At 49.3% G+C, this 19,257-nt stretch overlaps 1 protein-coding gene across 1 annotated transcript; it reads left to right on the top strand.

The window, feature by feature from the left end:
- Nucleotides 1-14,132: 14,132 nt before the first annotated feature.
- On the top strand, nt 14,133-17,122 carry LOC134456437 (hereditary hemochromatosis protein homolog). Its single transcript, XM_063207799.1, has 5 exons — nt 14,133-14,299; nt 14,521-14,787; nt 15,386-15,664; nt 15,774-16,061; nt 16,980-17,122. Exons 1-5 carry the CDS (start codon nt 14,230-14,232, stop codon nt 17,120-17,122), a joined length of 1,047 nt encoding a protein of 348 aa, XP_063063869.1. The 5' UTR covers nt 14,133-14,229.
- The last annotated feature ends 2,135 nt before the right edge of the window (nt 17,123-19,257 follow it).

Genomic DNA, 19,257 nt, shown 5'->3' with positions numbered 1-19,257 from the left:
CACACACACGTCATCTCTGAGAGTGGATGCAATGGAGTCAAAGTGACATGGACAAATAAAAAGGACTGTTAACCGTTTTTCTGAGGACATCGGACACCTTCGATTCAATGCATTAGAAGCAGGTATAATTTACATCTGATGGCATGAGGGCCATATTAATGCACAGGCTAGATATGGCTGCAGCCTTGGGGCATCTCTTCACCACAACACTGTCTCTCGCTGTAACACACTGTACTTGTATCACTACTATTCACTTCAAGATTGCTTCTCGTGTTCACTGTGTATTACCCAACAATTTGACAGAATGCAGCAGAACGCAGATTCATACATGGTATGACATGAATGTAATACCTGCACAAGTCCTCAGGGGGCAGCATTTTATAGAAAACAAGTCTACATCAAAACTTCAGACGTAGGCCTACATAGATTGTTATCCCCTTTTAGTCTAATAGGCCTACCTGCTCTACCTTTCACAAATGTATAGGCTTCTTTTTATTTTAAAGACAGCAGCCGTGTCTTCGTGTGGTACAGCACAGTATCATTAACTGTGCATGTTAAGAATTGTGAGCCTGGAGTCCCCTGAGCCCTCAACAGTCAGGCCTCTCCTCACTGTTCTTGGCAGGTTGCCCATCCCCCGTTGCTGGTGGGCTACCTGTCTCCCCCCTCCTACTGCTCCCCCTGCTACTGACCTACAGACCCTTTCACTGACCTACAGACCCGGTACTTTTCCGTCATGCACCGAGTGTGTGGGTAGGCAGTGATTGGCCCAGCAAGCAGACCTTCCGGCTCCAGAGGTGGGTCCTGGCCTGCTGGTAACACCCCTGGCTCGGCACCCTGCTGTGCTGCTGGGAGCATATAGGGCCAGGACAAGAGGTCACCACAGACCACTCATCACACGGGGACTCCATGCTCAGTTCACTTGGGATCCATCTCTCATTCTCATCATCTTGGACGTTTCAGGATCCCAGCATCCATTCATGAACTCTGTACATTCCGTGCGTCTTTGGTAGTCACTGTATGTATTATGTTTTTACCATGTTATGACTGTCTGTATTGTATTGTGTTTACTGTACAGTTTCCATTGTCTTGTAGCTGCATAGTATATGTTTACTCATTTCTCAATGTCGCGGTTCTGCCAGAGAGTGCATTGGGTCAGTAATCTGCTACTGTGGTGGAGTAGCGATTACATCTCTATGTCTGTTTAACGCATGTTCTGTGTGTCTGCTTTAGGCAGGCACATATCCATGCCCCAGTCTGCACAGCTATTGTAGGTAGCTGTGTCATGTTCCCCTTCTCATTCCCCCCTGCTTAAGTGGCTGCTTGTAGGCAGTCACCTTCATGTTCCCCCTCCCCCTTGGTAAGATAGCAGCTGTAGGCAGCTATCCTCATCTCCTCATTGTATATATTGTATATTATATTGTATATAATCTGTATATGTATTTTGCTTGTTGCATTTTTATTATGTAAGTGGTTCTCATGTCTTGTTTGTATTTTCTAATTTACTTTTCTAGTAAAACCACGGTTTCCACGGTTTACATTCCCATCTGTGTGTGTGTCTGACTTCATTGGACATCTTCATACTGTTCTGGCCGGACAGCCTGTGGTGTTTGTTGTATACCTGATCCAGATCCCTTCTATACAGTCCTTTTTTGGGTGCACAACACCACTAATTTTTTCAAGGTCCTTCGAGCCGGATACAACAATTGCCACAGTGAAGATGTCCTTCCCTGTGGTCAGCATTCATCCTCGACGTCTGCCCCAGGATCAGACACACACATGCATGGACATCCCCGTCGTGGGACACAGCAGGCCCCGGGAGGTGACACCGTCTTCCCCTGCTGCTCAGACCCACCTCGACGCATCAGCAGCGATCCTCTCCGCTCTCAAGCACCTGAGAGAGGAACACAGGCAGACCTTCCAGGCACTGCGAGAGGAAAGCAGGCTGATGCGTGCAGCCAATCAGCAGCTGAGGAGAGACGTGGACTTCCTCATGCAGCAGCACCTAGCCGGTCTCCAGGTGCCAGCTGCTCCAGCGTCCTCTTCCGTCGGACATCACAGCCCAGGTCATCCAGTGAGGGATCACCGGCATGTCCCAGGACCAGAGGCACGCCCCCCTTCTCCTCAGCCTGCACAGCTGGATGATGACAACTTCCCGCCACCTCCTCTGCCAGTGTACTACACTCCAGGCGATGCAGCAGATTCACCACCCCGGGTGCCACCACTGCTGCATCCTTCCTCGCCTGGGCATGCAGAACCAACAGAGCACAAGAGGTGTCAGCAACGGCCACCAGTGGACAGCTCACGACCCCCCTCATCTGCACAGAGACAGCAGGCTGCGCCTCACTCACTCATCGGCAGACCAGAGGGCCACGGGTTCGGACCAGCACTCGCAGCTGCAGTCCTCGCATCAGTCAGCGAGACTGCCATCTCCGCCGCATCAGGAGACGTGTCCTGTCAAGTCTGCTGAGCCGTCTTCATCACAGTCGTCATCCTCATCTTCATCGTCTTCGCCGGCTCGTCAGAGAGAGCCACAGAAGTTCTGTCCGTGCTGCAGGACAACAGAGCACTACTTCAACCAGTGCCCTGTCTTCACATTGTTCTCCACTCAGCAGCGAGTGGAATGGATCAAGGCTGGAAACAAGTGTATGAGGTGTGGTCGGGATCACCAGACTGCGCAGTGCTACCTGAAGGCTCGCTGTCGGCAGTGTAACCGCACCCACCTCAACGTTCTACATGAGGTCAACAGTCCAACCTCAACCTCCACTTCACAGAAGTCAGCCACCGCCCGTGAGCCTGTGAACTACTGCGTCACCTCAGCACGCAGTAGCACAGTGCTACTCAAGATGGTGAAGGTGTGCCTTCATCACCGCGGGAGGAAGGTGGAAACTCATGCTATCCTGGACGATGGTTCAGAGCGCACTATCCTCCTTCACAGTGCGGCTCAGAGGCTACATCTCCAGGGTCAGAAGGAGGAGGTTTCACTCAGGACTTTTTGTGAGAAACAGAGGCCCGTCTCAGGGAGATCAGTCTCCTTCTCTGTTTCACCTGCTGATCAGCCCCGGAACCAGTTCCCTATCAAGCAGGCATTCACGTCGCCAGAGCTTCACCTGTCCAGCCACTCCTACCCAGTAGAGACCCTTCAGGAGACCTACCCTCACCTCAGAGGTCTGCCTCTACAGGAGTTCACGGCAGCTCACCCCCTGCTGCTCATTGGCTCCGACTGCCCTCATCTCCTCACGCCAGTCGAGCCAGTGCGCCTGGGCCCTACAGGTGGGCCAGCAGCAATGAAGACTCGACTCGGTTGGGCGCTCCAAGGACCAGCCCAGCTTCAGCAGTCACCCTCAAGCTGTCTGTTCACCGAGGAACAGACACCTGCCAGCCATCATCAGTCTGCCAAGCGCCAGCGCCACACCTCAGGCAGGCTAGCTCAGGCAGCGGCTAGCAGGCATGATCAACGGAAGCATTCAGAGGTCCACAATGAGGCAGTCAGTTCTGCCAGCAACTCAGCTGACAGCCACAACTGGCGCCCCCCTCTGTCTCAGCTTCACTCATCATCCCCGGGTCAGGTTGTGCGTCGCGTCAGCATCACCAGTGGCAGGAAGGAGCCACGGCGCAGACCTGTCAGAGCCCGTCATGGGGTGGCCGCCTTCAGCACCGCCATCAGGAGTCCTTCCCCGCCTGTCCACCCCAGGTCACCTGTTCCACACAACCGTGTGGAGGAGCAGCAGCAGCAGCAGCTACACCAGCATCGCTCCACTCCAGCGTCGGAGCCTCATCGGTCCAGTCGCCATGGGCAGATGGGGTGGCTCAGACATCCGACTTGAACTTCCTGTCATCCCAGCCGTGCCAGGAGCTGGTGGCAGTTGGCAGTACGGCTTGTGTCTCGGACCTGACCACACGCCACCTGTCCTCTGAACCATCAGCATCCCATCTGCATCCTGTTTCACCTCACCACCAGTTATCAACTTTGCTACACAAAGTTGGGGGCGACTGTTAAGAATTGTGAGCCCTGAGTCCCCTGAGCCCTCAACAGTCAGGCCTCTCCTCACTGCTCTTAGCAGGTTGCCCATCCCCCGTTGCTGGTGGGCTACCTGTCTCCCCCCTCCTACTGCTCCCCCTGCTACTGACCTACAGACCCTTTCACTGACCTACAGACCCGGTACTTTTCCGTCATGCACCGAGTGTGTGGGTAGGCAGTGATTGGCCCAGCAAGCAGACCTTCCGGCTCCAGAGGTGGGTCCTGGCCTGCTGGTAACACCCCTGGCTCGGCACCCTGCTGTGCTGCTGGGAGCATATAGGGCCAGGACAAGAGGTCACCACAGACCACTCATCACACGGGGACTCCATGCTCAGTTCACTTGGGATCCAACTCTCATTCTCATCATCTTGGACGTTTCAGGATCCCAGCGTCCACTCATGTACTCTTGCCGTGCGTCTTTGAGAGTGAGTGTCTGTATTATGTTGTTACCATGTTATGACTGTCTGTATTGTATTGTGTTTACTGTACAGTTTGTATTGTTTAGTAGCTGCATAGTATATGTACTCATTTCTCCATGTCGCGGTTCTGCCAGAGAGTGCATTGGGTCAGTAATGTGCTACTGTGGTGGAGTAGCGATTACATCTCTATGTCTGTTTAACGCATGTTCTGTGTGTCTGCTTTAGGCAGGCACATATCCATGCCCCAGTCTGCACAGCTATTGTAGGTAGCTGTGTCATGTTCCCCTTCTCATTCCCCCCTGCTTAAGTGGCTGCTTGTAGGCAGTCACCTTCATGTTCCCCCTCCCCCTTGGTAAGATAGCAGCTGTAGGCAGCTATCCTCATCTCCTCATTGTATATATTGTATATTATATTGTATATAATCTGTATATGTATTTTGCTTGTTGCATTTTTATTATGTAAGTGGTTCTCATGTCTTGTTTGTATTTTCTAATTTACTTTTCTAGTAAAACCACGGTTTTCACGGTTTGCATTCCCATCTGTGTGTGTCTGACTTCATTGGACATCTTCATACTGTTCTGGCCGGACAGCCTGTGGTGTTTGTTGTATACCTGATCCAGATCCCTTCTATACAGTCCTTTTTTGGGTGCACAACACCACTAATTTTTTCATGGTCCTTCGAGCCGGATACAACATTTGCCACAGTGAAGATGTCCTTCCCTGTGGTCAGCATTCATCCTCGACGTCTGCCCCAGGATCAGACACACACATGCATGGACATCCCCGTCGTGGGACACAGCAGGCCCCGGGAGGTGACACCGTCTCCCCCTGCTGCTCAGACCCACCTCGACGCATCAGCAGCGATCCTCTCCGCTCTCAAGCACCTGAGAGAGGAACACAGGCAGACCTTCCAGGCACTGCGAGAGGAAAGCAGGCTGATGCGTGCAGCCAATCAGCAGCTGAGGAGAGACGTGGACTTCCTCATGCAGCAGCACCTAGCCGGTCTCCAGGTGCCAGCTGCTCCAGCGTCCTCTTCCGTCGGACATCACAGCCCAGGTCATCCAGTGAGGGATCACCGGCATGTCCCAGGACCAGAGGCACGCCCCCCTTCTCCTCAGCCTGCACAGCTGGATGATGACAACTTCCCGCCACCTCCTCTGCCAGTGTACTACACTCCAGGCGATGCAGCAGATTCACCACCCCGGGTGCCACCACTGCTGCATCCTTCCTCGCCTGGGCATGCAGAACCAACAGAGCACAAGAGGTGTCAGCAACGGCCACCAGTGGACAGCTCACGACCCCCCTCATCTGCACAGAGACAGCAGGCTGCGCCTCACTCATCGGCAGACCAGAGGGCCACGGGTTCGGACCAGCACACGCAGCTGCAGTCCTCGCATCAGTCAGCGAGACTGCCATCTCCGCCGCATCAGGAGACGTGTCCTGTCAAGTCTGCTGAGCCGTCTTCATCACAGTCGTCATCCTCATCTTCATCGTCTTCGCCGGCTCGTCAGAGAGAGCCACAGAAGTTCTGTCCGTGCTGCAGGACAACAGAGCACTACTTCAACCAGTGCCCTGTCTTCACATTGTTCTCCACTCAGCAGCGAGTGGAATGGATCAAGGCTGGAAACAAGTGTATGAGGTGTGGTCGGGATCACCAGACTGCGCAGTGCTACCTGAAGGCTCGCTGTCGGCAGTGTAACCGCACCCACCTCAACGTTCTACATGAGGTCAACAGTCCAACCTCAACCTCCACTTCACAGAAGTCAGCCACCGCCCGTGAGCCTGTGAACTACTGCGTCACCTCAGCACGCAGTAGCACAGTGCTACTCAAGTTGGTGAAGGTGTGCCTTCATCACCGCGGGAGGAAGGTGGAAACTCATGCTATCCTGGACGATGGGTCAGAGCGCACTCTCCTCCTTCACAGTGCGGCTCAGAGGCTACATCTCCAGGGTCAGAAGGAGGAGGTTTCACTCAGGACTTTTTGTGAGAAACAGAGGCCCGTCTCAGGGAGATCAGTCTCCTTCTCTGTTTCACCTGCTGATCAGCCCCGGAACCAGTTCCCTATCAAGCAGGCATTCACGTCGCCAGAGCTTCACCTGTCCAGCCACTCCTACCCAGTAGAGACCCTTCAGGAGACCTACCCTCACCTCAGAGGTCTGCCTCTACAGGAGTTCACGGCAGCTCACCCCCTGCTGCTCATTGGCTCCGACTGCCCTCATCTCCTCACGCCAGTCGAGCCAGTGCGCCTGGGCCCTACAGGTGGGCCAGCAGCAATGAAGACTCGACTCGGTTGGGCGCTCCAAGGACCAGCCCAGCTTCAGCAGTCACCCTCAAGCTGTCTGTTCACCGAGGAACAGACACCTGCCAGCCATCATCAGTCTGCCAAGCGCCAGCGCCACACCTCAGGCAGGCTAGCTCAGGCAGCGGCTAGCAGGCATGATCAACGGAAGCATTCAGAGGTCCACAATGAGGCAGTCAGTTCTGCCAGCAACTCAGCTGACAGCCACAACTGGCGCCCCCCTCTGTCTCAGCTTCACCCCTCATCCCCGGGTCAGGTTGTGCGTCGCGTCAGCATCACCAGTGGCAGGAAGGAGCCACGGCGCACACCAGACAGAGCCCGTCATGGGGCGGCCACTGTCAGCGCTGCCATCAGGAGTCAGCCCCCGAGTGTCCACCCCAGGTCAGCAGTTCCACACAGCCGTGTGGAGGAGCAGCAGCAGCAGCAGCTACACCAGCGTCACTCCACTCCAGCGTCGGAGCCTCATCGGTCCAGTCGCCGTGAGCAGATGGGGCGGCTCAGACATCCGACCTGAAGTTCCGGTCATCCCAGCCGTGCCAGGAGCTGGTGGCAGTTGACAGTACAGCTTGGGTCTCGGACCAGACCACACGCCACCTGTCCTCTGAACCATCAGTATCCCACCTGCACCCTGTTTCACCTCACCATTTCAACTTTGCTACACAAAGTTGGGGGCGGCTGTTAAGAATTGTGAGCCCTGAGTCCCCTGAGCCCTCAACAGTCAGGCCTCTCCTCACTGCTCTTAGCAGGTTGCCCATCCCCCGTTGCTGGTGGGCTACCTGTCTCCCCCCTCCTACTGCTCCCCCTGCTACTGACCTACAGACCCTTTCACTGACCTACAGACCCGGTACTTTTCCGTCATGCACCGAGTGTGTGGGTAGGCAGTGATTGGCCCAGCAAGCAGACCTTCCGGCTCCAGAGGTGGGTCCTGGCCTGCTGGTAACACCCCTGGCTCGGCACCCTGCTGTGCTGCTGGGAGCATATAGGGCCAGGACAAGAGGTCACCACAGACCACTCATCACACGGGGACTCCATGCTCAGTTCACTTGGGATCCAACTCTCATTCTCATCATCTTGGACGTTTCAGGATCCCAGCGTCCACTCATGTACTCTTGCCGTGCGTCTTTGAGAGTGAGTGTCTGTATTATGTTGTTACCATGTTATGACTGTCTGTATTGTATTGTGTTTACTGTACAGTTTGTATTGTTTAGTAGCTGCATAGTATATGTACTCATTTCTCCATGTCGCGGTTCTGCCAGAGAGTGCATTGGGTCAGTAATGTGCTACTGTGGTGGAGTAGCGATTACATCTCTATGTCTGTTTAACGCATGTTCTGTGTGTCTGCTTTAGGCAGGCACATATCCATGCCCCAGTCTGCACAGCTATTGTAGGTAGCTGTGTCATGTTCCCCTTCTCATTCCCCCCTGCTTAAGTGGCTGCTTGTAGGCAGTCACCTTCATGTTCCCCCTCCCCCTTGGTAAGATAGCAGCTGTAGGCAGCTATCCTCATCTCCTCATTGTATATATTGTATATTATATTGTATATAATCTGTATATGTATTTTGCTTGTTGCATTTTTATTATGTAAGTGTTTCTCATGTCTTGTTTGTATTTTCTAATTTACTTTTCTAGTAAAACCACGGTTTTCACGGTTTGCATTCCCATCTGTGTGTGTCTGACTTCATTGGACATCTTCATACTGTTCTGGCCGGACAGCCTGTGGTGTTTGTTGTATACCTGATCCAGATCCCTTCTATACAGTCCTTTTTTGGGTGCACAACACCACTAATTTTTTCAAGGTCCTTCGAGCCGGATACAACAATTGCCACAGTGAAGATGTCCTTCCCTGAGGTCAGCATTCATCCTCGACGTCTGCCCCAGGAACAGACACACACACGCATGGACATCCCCGTCGTGGGACACAGCAGGCCCCGGGAGGTGACACCGTCTCCCCCTGCTGCTCAGACCCACCTCGACGCATCAGCAGCGATCCTCTCCGCTCTCAAGCACCTGAGAGAGGAACACAGGCAGACCTTCCAGGCACTGCGAGAGGAAAGCAGGCTGATGCGTGCAGCCAATCAGCAGCTGAGGAGAGACGTGGACTTCCTCATGCAGCAGCACCTAGCCGGTCTCCAGGTGCCAGCTGCTCCAGCGTCCTCTTCCGTCGGACATCACAGCCCAGGTCATCCAGTGAGGGATCACCGGCATGTCCCAGGACCAGAGGCACGCCCCCCTTCTCCTCAGCCTGCACAGCTGGATGATGACAACTTCCCGCCACCTCCTCTGCCAGTGTACTACACTCCAGGCGATGCAGCAGATTCACCACCCCGGGTGCCACCACTGCTGCATCCTTCCTCGCCTGGGCATGCAGAACCAACAGAGCACAAGAGGTGTCAGCAACGGCCACCAGTGGACAGCTCACGACCCCCCTCATCTGCACAGAGACAGCAGGCTGCGCCTCACTCATCGGCAGACCAGAGGGCCACGGGTTCGGACCAGCACACGCAGCTGCAGTCCTCGCATCAGTCAGCGAGACTGCCATCTCCGCCGCATCAGGAGACGTGTCCTGTCAAGTCTGCTGAGCCGTCTTCATCACAGTCGTCATCCTCATCTTCATCGTCTTCGCCGGCTCGTCAGAGAGAGCCACAGAAGTTCTGTCCGTGCTGCAGGACAACAGAGCACTACTTCAACCAGTGCCCTGTCTTCACATTGTTCTCCACTCAGCAGCGAGTGGAATGGATCAAGGCTGGAAACAAGTGTATGAGGTGTGGTCGGGATCACCAGACTGCGCAGTGCTACCTGAAGGCTCGCTGTCGGCAGTGTAACCGCACCCACCTCAACGTTCTACATGAGGTCAACAGTCCAACCTCAACCTCCACTTCACAGAAGTCAGCCACCGCCCGTGAGCCTGTGAACTACTGCGTCACCTCAGCACGCAGTAGCACAGTGCTACTCAAGTTGGTGAAGGTGTGCCTTCATCACCGCGGGAGGAAGGTGGAAACTCATGCTATCCTGGACGATGGTTCAGAGCGCACTATCCTCCTTCACAGTGCGGCTCAGAGGCTACATCTCCAGGGTCAGAAGGAGGAGGTTTCACTCAGGACTTTTTGTGAGAAACAGAGGACTGTCTCAGGGAGATCAGTCTCCTTCTCTGTTTCACCTGCTGATCAGCCCCGGAACCAGTTCCCTATCAAGCAGGCATTCACGTCGCCAGAGCTTCACCTGTCCAGCCACTCCTACCCAGTAGAGACCCTTCAGGAGACCTACCCTCACCTCAGAGGTCTGCCTCTACAGGAGTTCACGGCAGCTCACCCCCTGCTGCTCATTGGCTCCGACTGCCCTCATCTCCTCACGCCAGTCGAGCCAGTGCGCCTGGGCCCTACAGGTGGGCCAGCAGCAATGAAGACTCGACTCGGTTGGGCGCTCCAAGGACCAGCCCAGCTTCAGCAGTCACCCTCAAGCTGTCTGTTCACCGAGGAACAGACACCTGCCAGCCATCATCAGTCTGCCAAGCGCCAGCGCCACACCTCAGGCAGGCTAGCTCAGGCAGCGGCTAGCAGGCATGATCAACGGAAGCATTCAGAGGTCCACAATGAGGCAGTCAGTTCTGCCAGCAACTCAGCTGACAGCCACAACTGGCGCCCCCCTCTGTCTCAGCTTCACCCCTCATCCCCGGGTCAGGTTGTGCGTCGCGTCAGCATCACCAGTGGCAGGAAGGAGCCACGGCGCACACCTGTCAGAGCCCGTCATGGGGCGGCCACTGTCAGCGCTGCCATCAGGAGTCAGCCCCCGAGTGTCCACCCCAGGTCACCTGTTCCACACAACCGTGTGGAGGAGCAGCAGCAGCAGCAGCTACACCAGCATCGCTCCACTCCAGCGTCGGAGCCTCATCGGTCCAGTCGCCGTGGGCAGATGGGGCGGCTCAGACATCCGACCTGAAGTTCCGGTCATCCCAGCCGTGCCAGGAGCTGGTGGCAGTTGACAGTACAGCTTGGGTCTTGGACCAGACCACACGCCACCTGTCCTCTGAACCATTCGCATCCCATCTGCATCCTGTTTCACCTCACCTCCAGTTATCAACTTTGCTACACAAAGTTGGGGGCGACTGTTAAGAATTGTGAGCCCTGAGTCCCCTGAGCCCTCAACAGTCAGGCCTCTCCTCACTGCTCTTAGCAGGTTGCCCATCCCCCGTTGCTGGTGGGCTACCTGTCTCCCCCCTCCTACTGCTCCCCCTGCTACTGACCTACAGACCCTTTCACTGACCTACAGACCCGGTACTTTTCCGTCATGCACCGAGTGTGTGGGTAGGCAGTGATTGGCCCAGCAAGCAGACCTTCCGGCTCCAGAGGTGGGTCCTGGCCTGCTGGTAACACCCCTGGCTCGGCACCCTGCTGTGCTGCTGGGAGCATATAGGGCCAGGACAAGAGGTCACCACAGACCACTCATCACACGGGGACTCCATGCTCAGTTCACTTGGGATCCAACTCTCATTCTCATCATCTTGGACGTTTCAGGATCCCAGCGTCCATTCATGTACTCTGTGCATTCCGTGCGTCTTTGAGAGTGAGTGTCTGTATTATGTTGTTACCATGTTATGACTGTCTGTATTGTATTGTGTTTACTGTACAGTTTGTATTGTTTAGTAGCTGCATAGTATATGTACTCATTTCTCCATGTCGCGGTTCTGCCAGAGAGTGCATTGGGTCAGTAATGTGCTACTGTGGTGGAGTAGCGATTACATCTCTATGTCTGTTTAACGCATGTTCTGTGTGTCTGCTTTAGGCAGGCACATATCCATGCCCCAGTCTGCACAGCTATTGTAGGTAGCTGTGTCATGTTCCCCTTCTCATTCCCCCCTGCTTAAGTGGCTGCTTGTAGGCAGTCACCTTCATGTTCCCCCTCCCCCTTGGTAAGATAGCAGCTGTAGGCAGCTATCCTCATCTCCTCATTGTATATATTGTATATTATATTGTATAGACTCTGTATGTGTATTTTGCATATTGCATTTTTATTATGTAAATGTTTCTCATGTCTTGTTTGTATTTGTTTTACTTTTCTAGTAAAACCACGGTTTCCACGGTTTACATTCCCATCTGTGTGTGTGTCTGACTTCATTGGACATCTTCATACTGTTCTGGCCGGACAGCCTGTGGTGTTTGTTGTATACCTGATCCAGATCCCTTCTATACAGTCCTTTTTTGGGTGCACAACACCACTAATTTTTTCAGTGCAGTTTATTTAGAGGCCCTTGTTCAACTTATGAAACTTGTGAGAGGAAAGAACGAGCCATAAGGAGGGAGAATGACTTTAACAACCTCAAGTTATGCAGAAATCGAACATGAATTTCTATATGCTTTTTGGAAGTTGTGCTTTGAAGGTTTTTGACTACACCAAGGCCTGCCATGTGGTAATGTCTCTTGACTGACTGTCAACACATGTCTTGGTTGTACTGTAGAAAAAAATGGACAGGAATTTCTTGTTTTTGTGTGTATGACATGACAATGAATGAGGCAATGGAATTATGGTGTTCTGTTGTGTCATGTAAGAAAGAAGAAAGTGGAACATAATAATATACCAAACCAAACAAAAAGAAAGGGAAACACAAGCAGGTAATTGGAGTGCTTCTGGGTCTTCACCTTTTTTCCTTGGTGCTCATCAGTGTAGGGGCTCTCAAACTTGGTCCAGGAAGACAGATGCTGAGGCACTCAAGGTTGCATTTTTTTTTTAAACTTTTTTATTTGTCTACAATGCCTACGCGTTTCGGCCTTTATGGCCTTCTTCAGGGCGTATCAATACTATTGAAAGGGACATTTCACAGAAACGTATTTATTTAGGTGTGATCAGAGCTGTATAACAGAGTTACCCAATGCTTTGATTTCTGGTCACATAGTTTTATCCGAGACTAGTGTTTCTCAACGGGGGTGGTGCAGCTACCCAGGGGGGCTCTGGGGGGGGGGGGGGGGGGGGGGGGGGGGGGGGGGGGGGGGGGGGGGGGGGGGGGGGGGGGGGGGGGGGGGGGGGGGGGGGGGCTGTCAGGCTTATGATAAGGTCAATGGGTTGTTGGGAGGCTTGTGATGGAGCCAAAGGAGCGTTTGCTCAAAAAAGGTTGAGAACCACTGTCCCAGACTCACTGTCCTGTACATACAGTGCTTGCAGCATACTGTACTGGACATACGCAGTAATCAAACAAGCGATCCTTCTGACCAACAACAACAACAACAAAACAACAACAACAACAACAACAAAACAACAACAACAACACTCTGAACAGCTTGACAGTTAAGGCAACCTTATTGTTCCCCTTTCACAGGAGGAGCGGCGACAGAGAAGCACGAGGACGGAAGAAACAACTGAAGGAACGAACAGAGAGGCAGACTTAAAAAATGACTATATATGGAAGTAGGGCTTCCCTTAACGACCTGTGTGACTGGCAACCCCAGGCCTGCGGCAGACTATGACAGTTTACATCACTCAAGGATGATCTGTGACATCCTCACGCCTCAGGAATCAAATCATGGTGACTCAGCAAAGACAAACAAGTTTTTTTTGGTGTTATATGAGCTTCTTGAGTACACACATGACACACAGACACATACACAGTTCACATTTCCTAATCTCTCCTCACATACTGTACCTGTATGCAGGGCCGCATTATCCAGAAGGGCCAGCGGCACAGTGCCGAGGGGCACCAACCATTTTTGAGTACTGAGGGGGCACCACAAGACACGAATTTAACAACTGTTGTTTATATAGGGGGCACCAGTGAGGTATAGTTCCTGGGGGCAGCACATTGGCTTAATACGGTCCTGACTGTGGCCTATATACTTTCTTGCACTTTAGTCAATGTCTCTGGCGTGCATGTTGTTGTTAGGCAGGGACAGCAGGCACTTCACTGTTCCCCTACTGATCATACTGACCCTACAGACCCCTACACATGCACACAAATAAACAACCGACCGGACGTATGAATGAAAGAATGCTACCAAGGTAATCCTGTAATCCTTTTTGAAGAGACAGTCATAAGGGGAATCAGAGTGCCTATTGTAAATCATGTGACTTTCTTTGCATGGCTCAAATAAATAAACAAAGCTATATGGGACTCCTCTGTTATAGGACTCTTCTGGGGTGAATTTCTCGAAACCAAAGTTGCTTACTACATTAGCTACTTTGTTGTTTTCAATGTATTTTCCCATTGGCAACTACCAAAGTTGCTAACAGGCTAACAACTTCTCTTTTGAGAAATACACCCCTGTTTTGGAAATCAAACCAGGAATGTTGGGTAACAAGTGGAACAAGCTGAACATCTTCTACAGAACTGGCAAGGGAATAATCCGGGGGTGGTAAGGTGAACCTGGCATCATCAAAACACAGGTCAGAGGGGGAGGAGAAGAATTAGACAGGAAAGACACTGCACACACTGTCCCCTGTGTAATCGCCTGTGTAGGTTTGAAGAGTATGACATGCAGATGAACGTGAAGAAGAAATTAAAATCCTGCCATGATGAGAGGCATAAAACTGTTTCAGCTGTTAGTTATTTGTATTTTGAACTTCTGGGTCCCCACCACAGGTGAGAATCTTGAAACTTCCATTGCTCATTCATTATTGATCTATCAACGGTATTATTGTGATCAATGTGTTCATGTGAAAACTTGTGAAGCACTGAGTAAGATAATAATAATAATAATAATAACAATAACAATAATATTAGTAATAATAATTATAATACTAATTGGCAGTTGTAAGTGTAACAGCATAACTCAATAACAACTGTCACTTCCATTCTCACAGGCTCCCATTCATTGCTCTTCTTTGCCACATACATCGAAGGTGACACACCGTTCCACGAGTTTAGTGCCGTTCTTATGCTGAATGATATTCAAATTGGATATTATTCCTCGAAAGAACAAACGCTCTACCCAAGAACGCAGATGATGAACGATGAGGAGTTTTCCAGGCCGGGCCGACAGAAGTATGCCGTCTCGGTGTTAACTTCAGTGCATGAGAAGATCAGAGAGAACGCCAACCAATTCATTCATCACTACAACGTAACGCATGGTATGCACCGTCCAAATGCTGCAGATATTTCAGGCCATTGTATGAGACTTTTTCGTTGTATGTTTATATTATAAGCATGTATCTACTGCTCAAGTTTTTGGTCTTGTGATTATTGTTGCTTTCTACGTGCAGCACATAGCATACATACCTGAGAAATACCTGTCTCCCCTGGCTTTGACTACTGTATTAAAGTGGCGAGTCCGAGTTCCAGACACACACAGCCCAGGGGTCTTTTGGTTCTTTCTTGACTTGACCTTTGACCTTTTTGCATTATCTCATACCTAGTAACACCCCACACCCCCTTGCTGATAATTGTATGGGAATTTATGTAGTGTTCACATTTTTTTTAATGAAAGGAGAATTTACACATGCAGATGTATGCCCTTTCAGAGATCCTGGCCAGAAAATCCAAAAAATATATAATTCCAAATTCCCCTGTAACTGCCTTATTTAAGCAGTTGATTTAGCGGGACTCAAAACTGTTTGCAGGCAGGTCAACTTTGTCACACGAGTCCAAGTGCTATCACATTACATGATCAAACAGTTAAGCTTCTATTGTCTTACCACTACATAGTGTGTTTCTCTTGTGTTCCTGTAGGACTTCCCACACTCCAGAGCATATTTGGCTGTCACATACTGGAAAACAGAGTGTTCAGTGTAACATTTAAAGAGGCTTTCGATGGAGACAGTGGAAATCGTGATCATACTCCTGAGAAAAATGTTACATTGGTTCCGAGGCTGGTTCAACAGCGTCAATATGGGAAAGGAGAGCGGCCAAAACTTTGGTCACATTTTGTCAGAGATGTCTTTGAGCCTTTCTGCTACAATGCCTTGTATGGATTACTTGAGATCAATGAGAAATACCTAATGGCAAAAGGTAAATTGGTCTGTGTCTGATCTAGTTCACGTGTTTTATTAAACATTATACATGTATTGAAGTAATATATTGTTGTTTGTTTTACTATTGTCTAATATTGCTTTTTCAGTCAAACCCAATGTCTGGTTCCTGCAAAAGACCGTCCTTCGGACTCAAATGATGAAGTTGACTTGCTTAGCTAATGGTTTCTTCCCGCGCCACATCAACCTGACTCTGCTGAGAGACGGCCAGCCTGTGGCTGAGCAGCAGATCAGTGTGGGGGAGCTGCTACCTAACGGAGATGGAAGCTACCAGATGAGGAAGAGCCTGGAGGTCAGCACAGAGGAGCTGCAGCACCACCAGTACACCTGCACAGCTCAACACCTCAGCCTGGACAACAAGATAGACATACCACTAGGTGAAGAGGATGATGATGATGATGATGATGATGAGGATGATGATGATGATGATGAGGATGATGATGAGGATGATGATGATGATGATGATGATGATGATGATGATGATGAGTTTTAGGGCATAATATCAGTGGTGTGCCATTTTTGATTGTTCATATATTGGGGGGGGGGCGGTCTTTTTAGCCTTTATTTAGATATGACAGTTGAAGAGATGAAGTGGGAGAGAGAGACGGGGTAGGGTTAGGGATAGGGTTACGATGCAGGCCGGACTCGAACTCGGGTCACCCACATATGGTGTGTTAATGCGCTGCACCACAGCACCCCAATATACTGTACATATTTGAGTTTCATAGCTATAGAATCGGTTGTGGTACTGGTGGAGATCAGTGTGTACCAATGCTTTTAAAAACTTCTGTGTTTCAGAGCCTAATTCAGGACCAGAGTATGATGGGATACCCTTGGCACAAAGACCAACTGAGCTAGCCTGCTCTATTCTAATACCCATGCTAATCATCATCATTATCTCCATTTCCATCCAGCAAGCTGTGGTAAGTAGGCCTGTGATGACTGATGGTTTTTTTTCTCCCTCTGAGACAGTGAAATTGTCAGATTGGCATTACAGACCAATTCCTTTCCAGCACTTCTCACTTCACTTCCTTCACATTAATCACTCATAACAGTCATAAACTGCCAAAAAGCACACTCAAGCATTATATAAAGGATTATACTGCATGCCTTCAGAAGGGAGTCAGTATGGAACTCAGGTGTGAAAGTTATTTTTTCAATGTATTTATTTCTAAATACATGTAAAACTTCCATGTATGATATGGCTCAGTAATGCTCCTTTTCACTGTTTACACCAGACTGTGAGGGACAGGAGTGATGAGATATACTTCTCATTAATGTGTGTTTTAATGCAGGTGAGATCATCAGAGAAGACATCAGAGAACACGTGTTTCTGTCCCTGCTGCGGAGAGAAACACACCAGACAGAAGACAAACACACCAGGAAACAAGTTGGAATCAGTCTATTGCACAATTCCCAAGGATGGGGTGTATCGTAACCAAACCAGTTAGGCAACACCAGCTCTCTATTCCCCTGCGCATTGGTAGTGTAACTTGCATTAAAGGCCTAGCCTGTCAGACTGTGGCCTGTCCTACGTACAGTACCTGCCTAATGGGTTAAATAGATGGAGAGTTTCATTGTGCATACTCGGTAGTGGTCACACAACAACAAATTGAAATGACTTTTCACAACAATTTTAACACTTCAGGGAATCTTTTTCCTAATCCAATAATGTTTCTGATGAAAGTGTTCCTTTCCTGTAAATACGTGTATGTATCACATATTTTTATTTTTTTCAAATAAATTAAAACAAAATGCAATCACAGTTGAATTTTTACTTCCTTTTTGGATCTTCATCTGGCGAGAGTCAATTTAATCTTGATCGACTCTGAGAAAGGAAAGGTCGTTTTTACCTCAAATATTACATTTGTATGGGAAACTGTAACACAACCTTACCATAAAAATCTACTTGTACTTGTTAAAAATACTATATAATTACTATTCATTTACATTCCAGTGTGTTTACATTTTTGACCAAAAAAGCAAAAAATTAAGTTAAAGTAAATTTAGTAAATTCAGTAAGAGAGATATAGGACTGCTGCCTCATGGGTTTCAATCAATTGTGTTGTGCAGGTTCTCTTCAAGGGAAAAGGGGTATCTTAAACATCAAAATGAAAGAAGGTCCCGAGGCAACTCTGCTATTAAATCCTTGTTTTATTTGTGCTACACGCACAGACGCATTTCGACTTGTGCAGGAGTCTTTGTCAACCTTGTTGAGACAATTTGTAACAGGGGACAGAGTGCTGTTAATTGGATCTCGTCTCACATATTGTTTCTTTAAAATGGATGATTGGGATTGCGCAACATTGAACAGATCTGCATGCTGTTGATGGACAGAGTGTGTGTACCCTAGAGCGTCACAGTAGCTCCACCAAGTGGCTGGTCAGGCGGCCCAGTAAGATCTTATCAACACCGCTAGGTTCAAGGCTCTAATGTCTAGGAGGCACAATGTACCTGGTCAACATCAGGCTTTAATAAAAGTTCAGAAATCAGAGAAACATTTACAGAGATGAGGAAAAAAGAACAAATACATCTAAAACTGTTAATATACTGTTATAAATGATAAAGTTATTTAGTTTTACAACCCATTTTCTTGTAGGTGAGCCACACATTTTTTAAGGAATTTAATTTCTATCTGGGTGTAAAGTAGTATTAAAAGTACAGTATTTGAATCTTGACAATGCTGGAAATGTATCTATCCATATTCCATTCTGTTTAATTCTACATGTATAGCAGCTATTTGTACATATTCTTGGGTGTCTTGTAGTTACATGCACTGTAGTGTAGGCTTGGGCTAGTACAGAGACTGCTGAATCCTTTCGACCCAGACAGACTATCATGTGGACTTTCCCTCAACATACGGGCTTCATACTGCTGCTGCTACTCACTCGCAGCTTGCACTCCACGTTGTAGCCTGTGTGGAAGGTAAAAAAAATAGTATGTCATGGGCAGGCCCGTTTCTAGGATTTTCGGGGCCCTAGGCAAAGGGGTGGTTGGGATCCTAGGTATTTTTTTTTGGCGGGGGGTCAGCCACAGCGCCAGACCATGTTTGGATGGCACATAGCCTACCATTACTACATAATGTCACAGAATCCATGTAAACCTAATAGAACAATAGGCTACCTCATACAGACAGTGTTGTTTAGGCTATGCAGGGCAACAAATGCATATTGAGCAAGCATACACCAGCAGTCGGTGAGGAAATGCAATCTAGTTATTATGATTATATGAACTTATCCCTACAGTTCATTTTATGAAACTATATGAAGAAAGACCAGGGCCAATATAGTCCATTCAATTCAATAGGCTCATAATTTCTCAGGAAGTAGGCTAATTATTATTAATAATAATAATAATAATAATAATAATAATAATAATAATAATAATAATGCATTTTATTCAAAAGCGCCTTTCAAAAAACTCAAGGACACTGTACAGAGAGAGGCAAAATAAAACAAGACAGATAAACAGATTGTAAACAAAAAATAAATATATAGAAAATAAATAAAAAATAAAATAAAACAAAATAGAGTTAAAGAATCATAAAGAATAGGCTAACTGAAACAGATGAGT

Source organism: Engraulis encrasicolus, chromosome 10 (genome assembly GCF_034702125.1).
Source record: "Engraulis encrasicolus isolate BLACKSEA-1 chromosome 10, IST_EnEncr_1.0, whole genome shotgun sequence".
Classification (NCBI taxonomy): Eukaryota; Metazoa; Chordata; class Actinopteri; order Clupeiformes; family Engraulidae; genus Engraulis; species Engraulis encrasicolus.
Note: the sequence above shows the minus strand (reverse complement) of the source record. Positions and strands in the feature narration are given on the sequence as shown.

Excerpts from the sequence above, each read along its gene's own strand:
- LOC134456437 (XM_063207799.1), top strand. The coding sequence starts at position 14,230 with ATGATGAGAGGCATAAAACTGTTTCAGCTGTTAGTTATTTGTATTTTG. Across the intron at positions 15,665-15,773 it reads GAAATACCTAATGGCAAAAG|TCAAACCCAATGTCTGGTTC; the intron begins GTAAATTGGTCT and ends TTGCTTTTTCAG. Across the intron at positions 16,062-16,979 it reads CAAGATAGACATACCACTAG|GTGAGATCATCAGAGAAGAC; the intron begins GTGAAGAGGATG and ends GTTTTAATGCAG.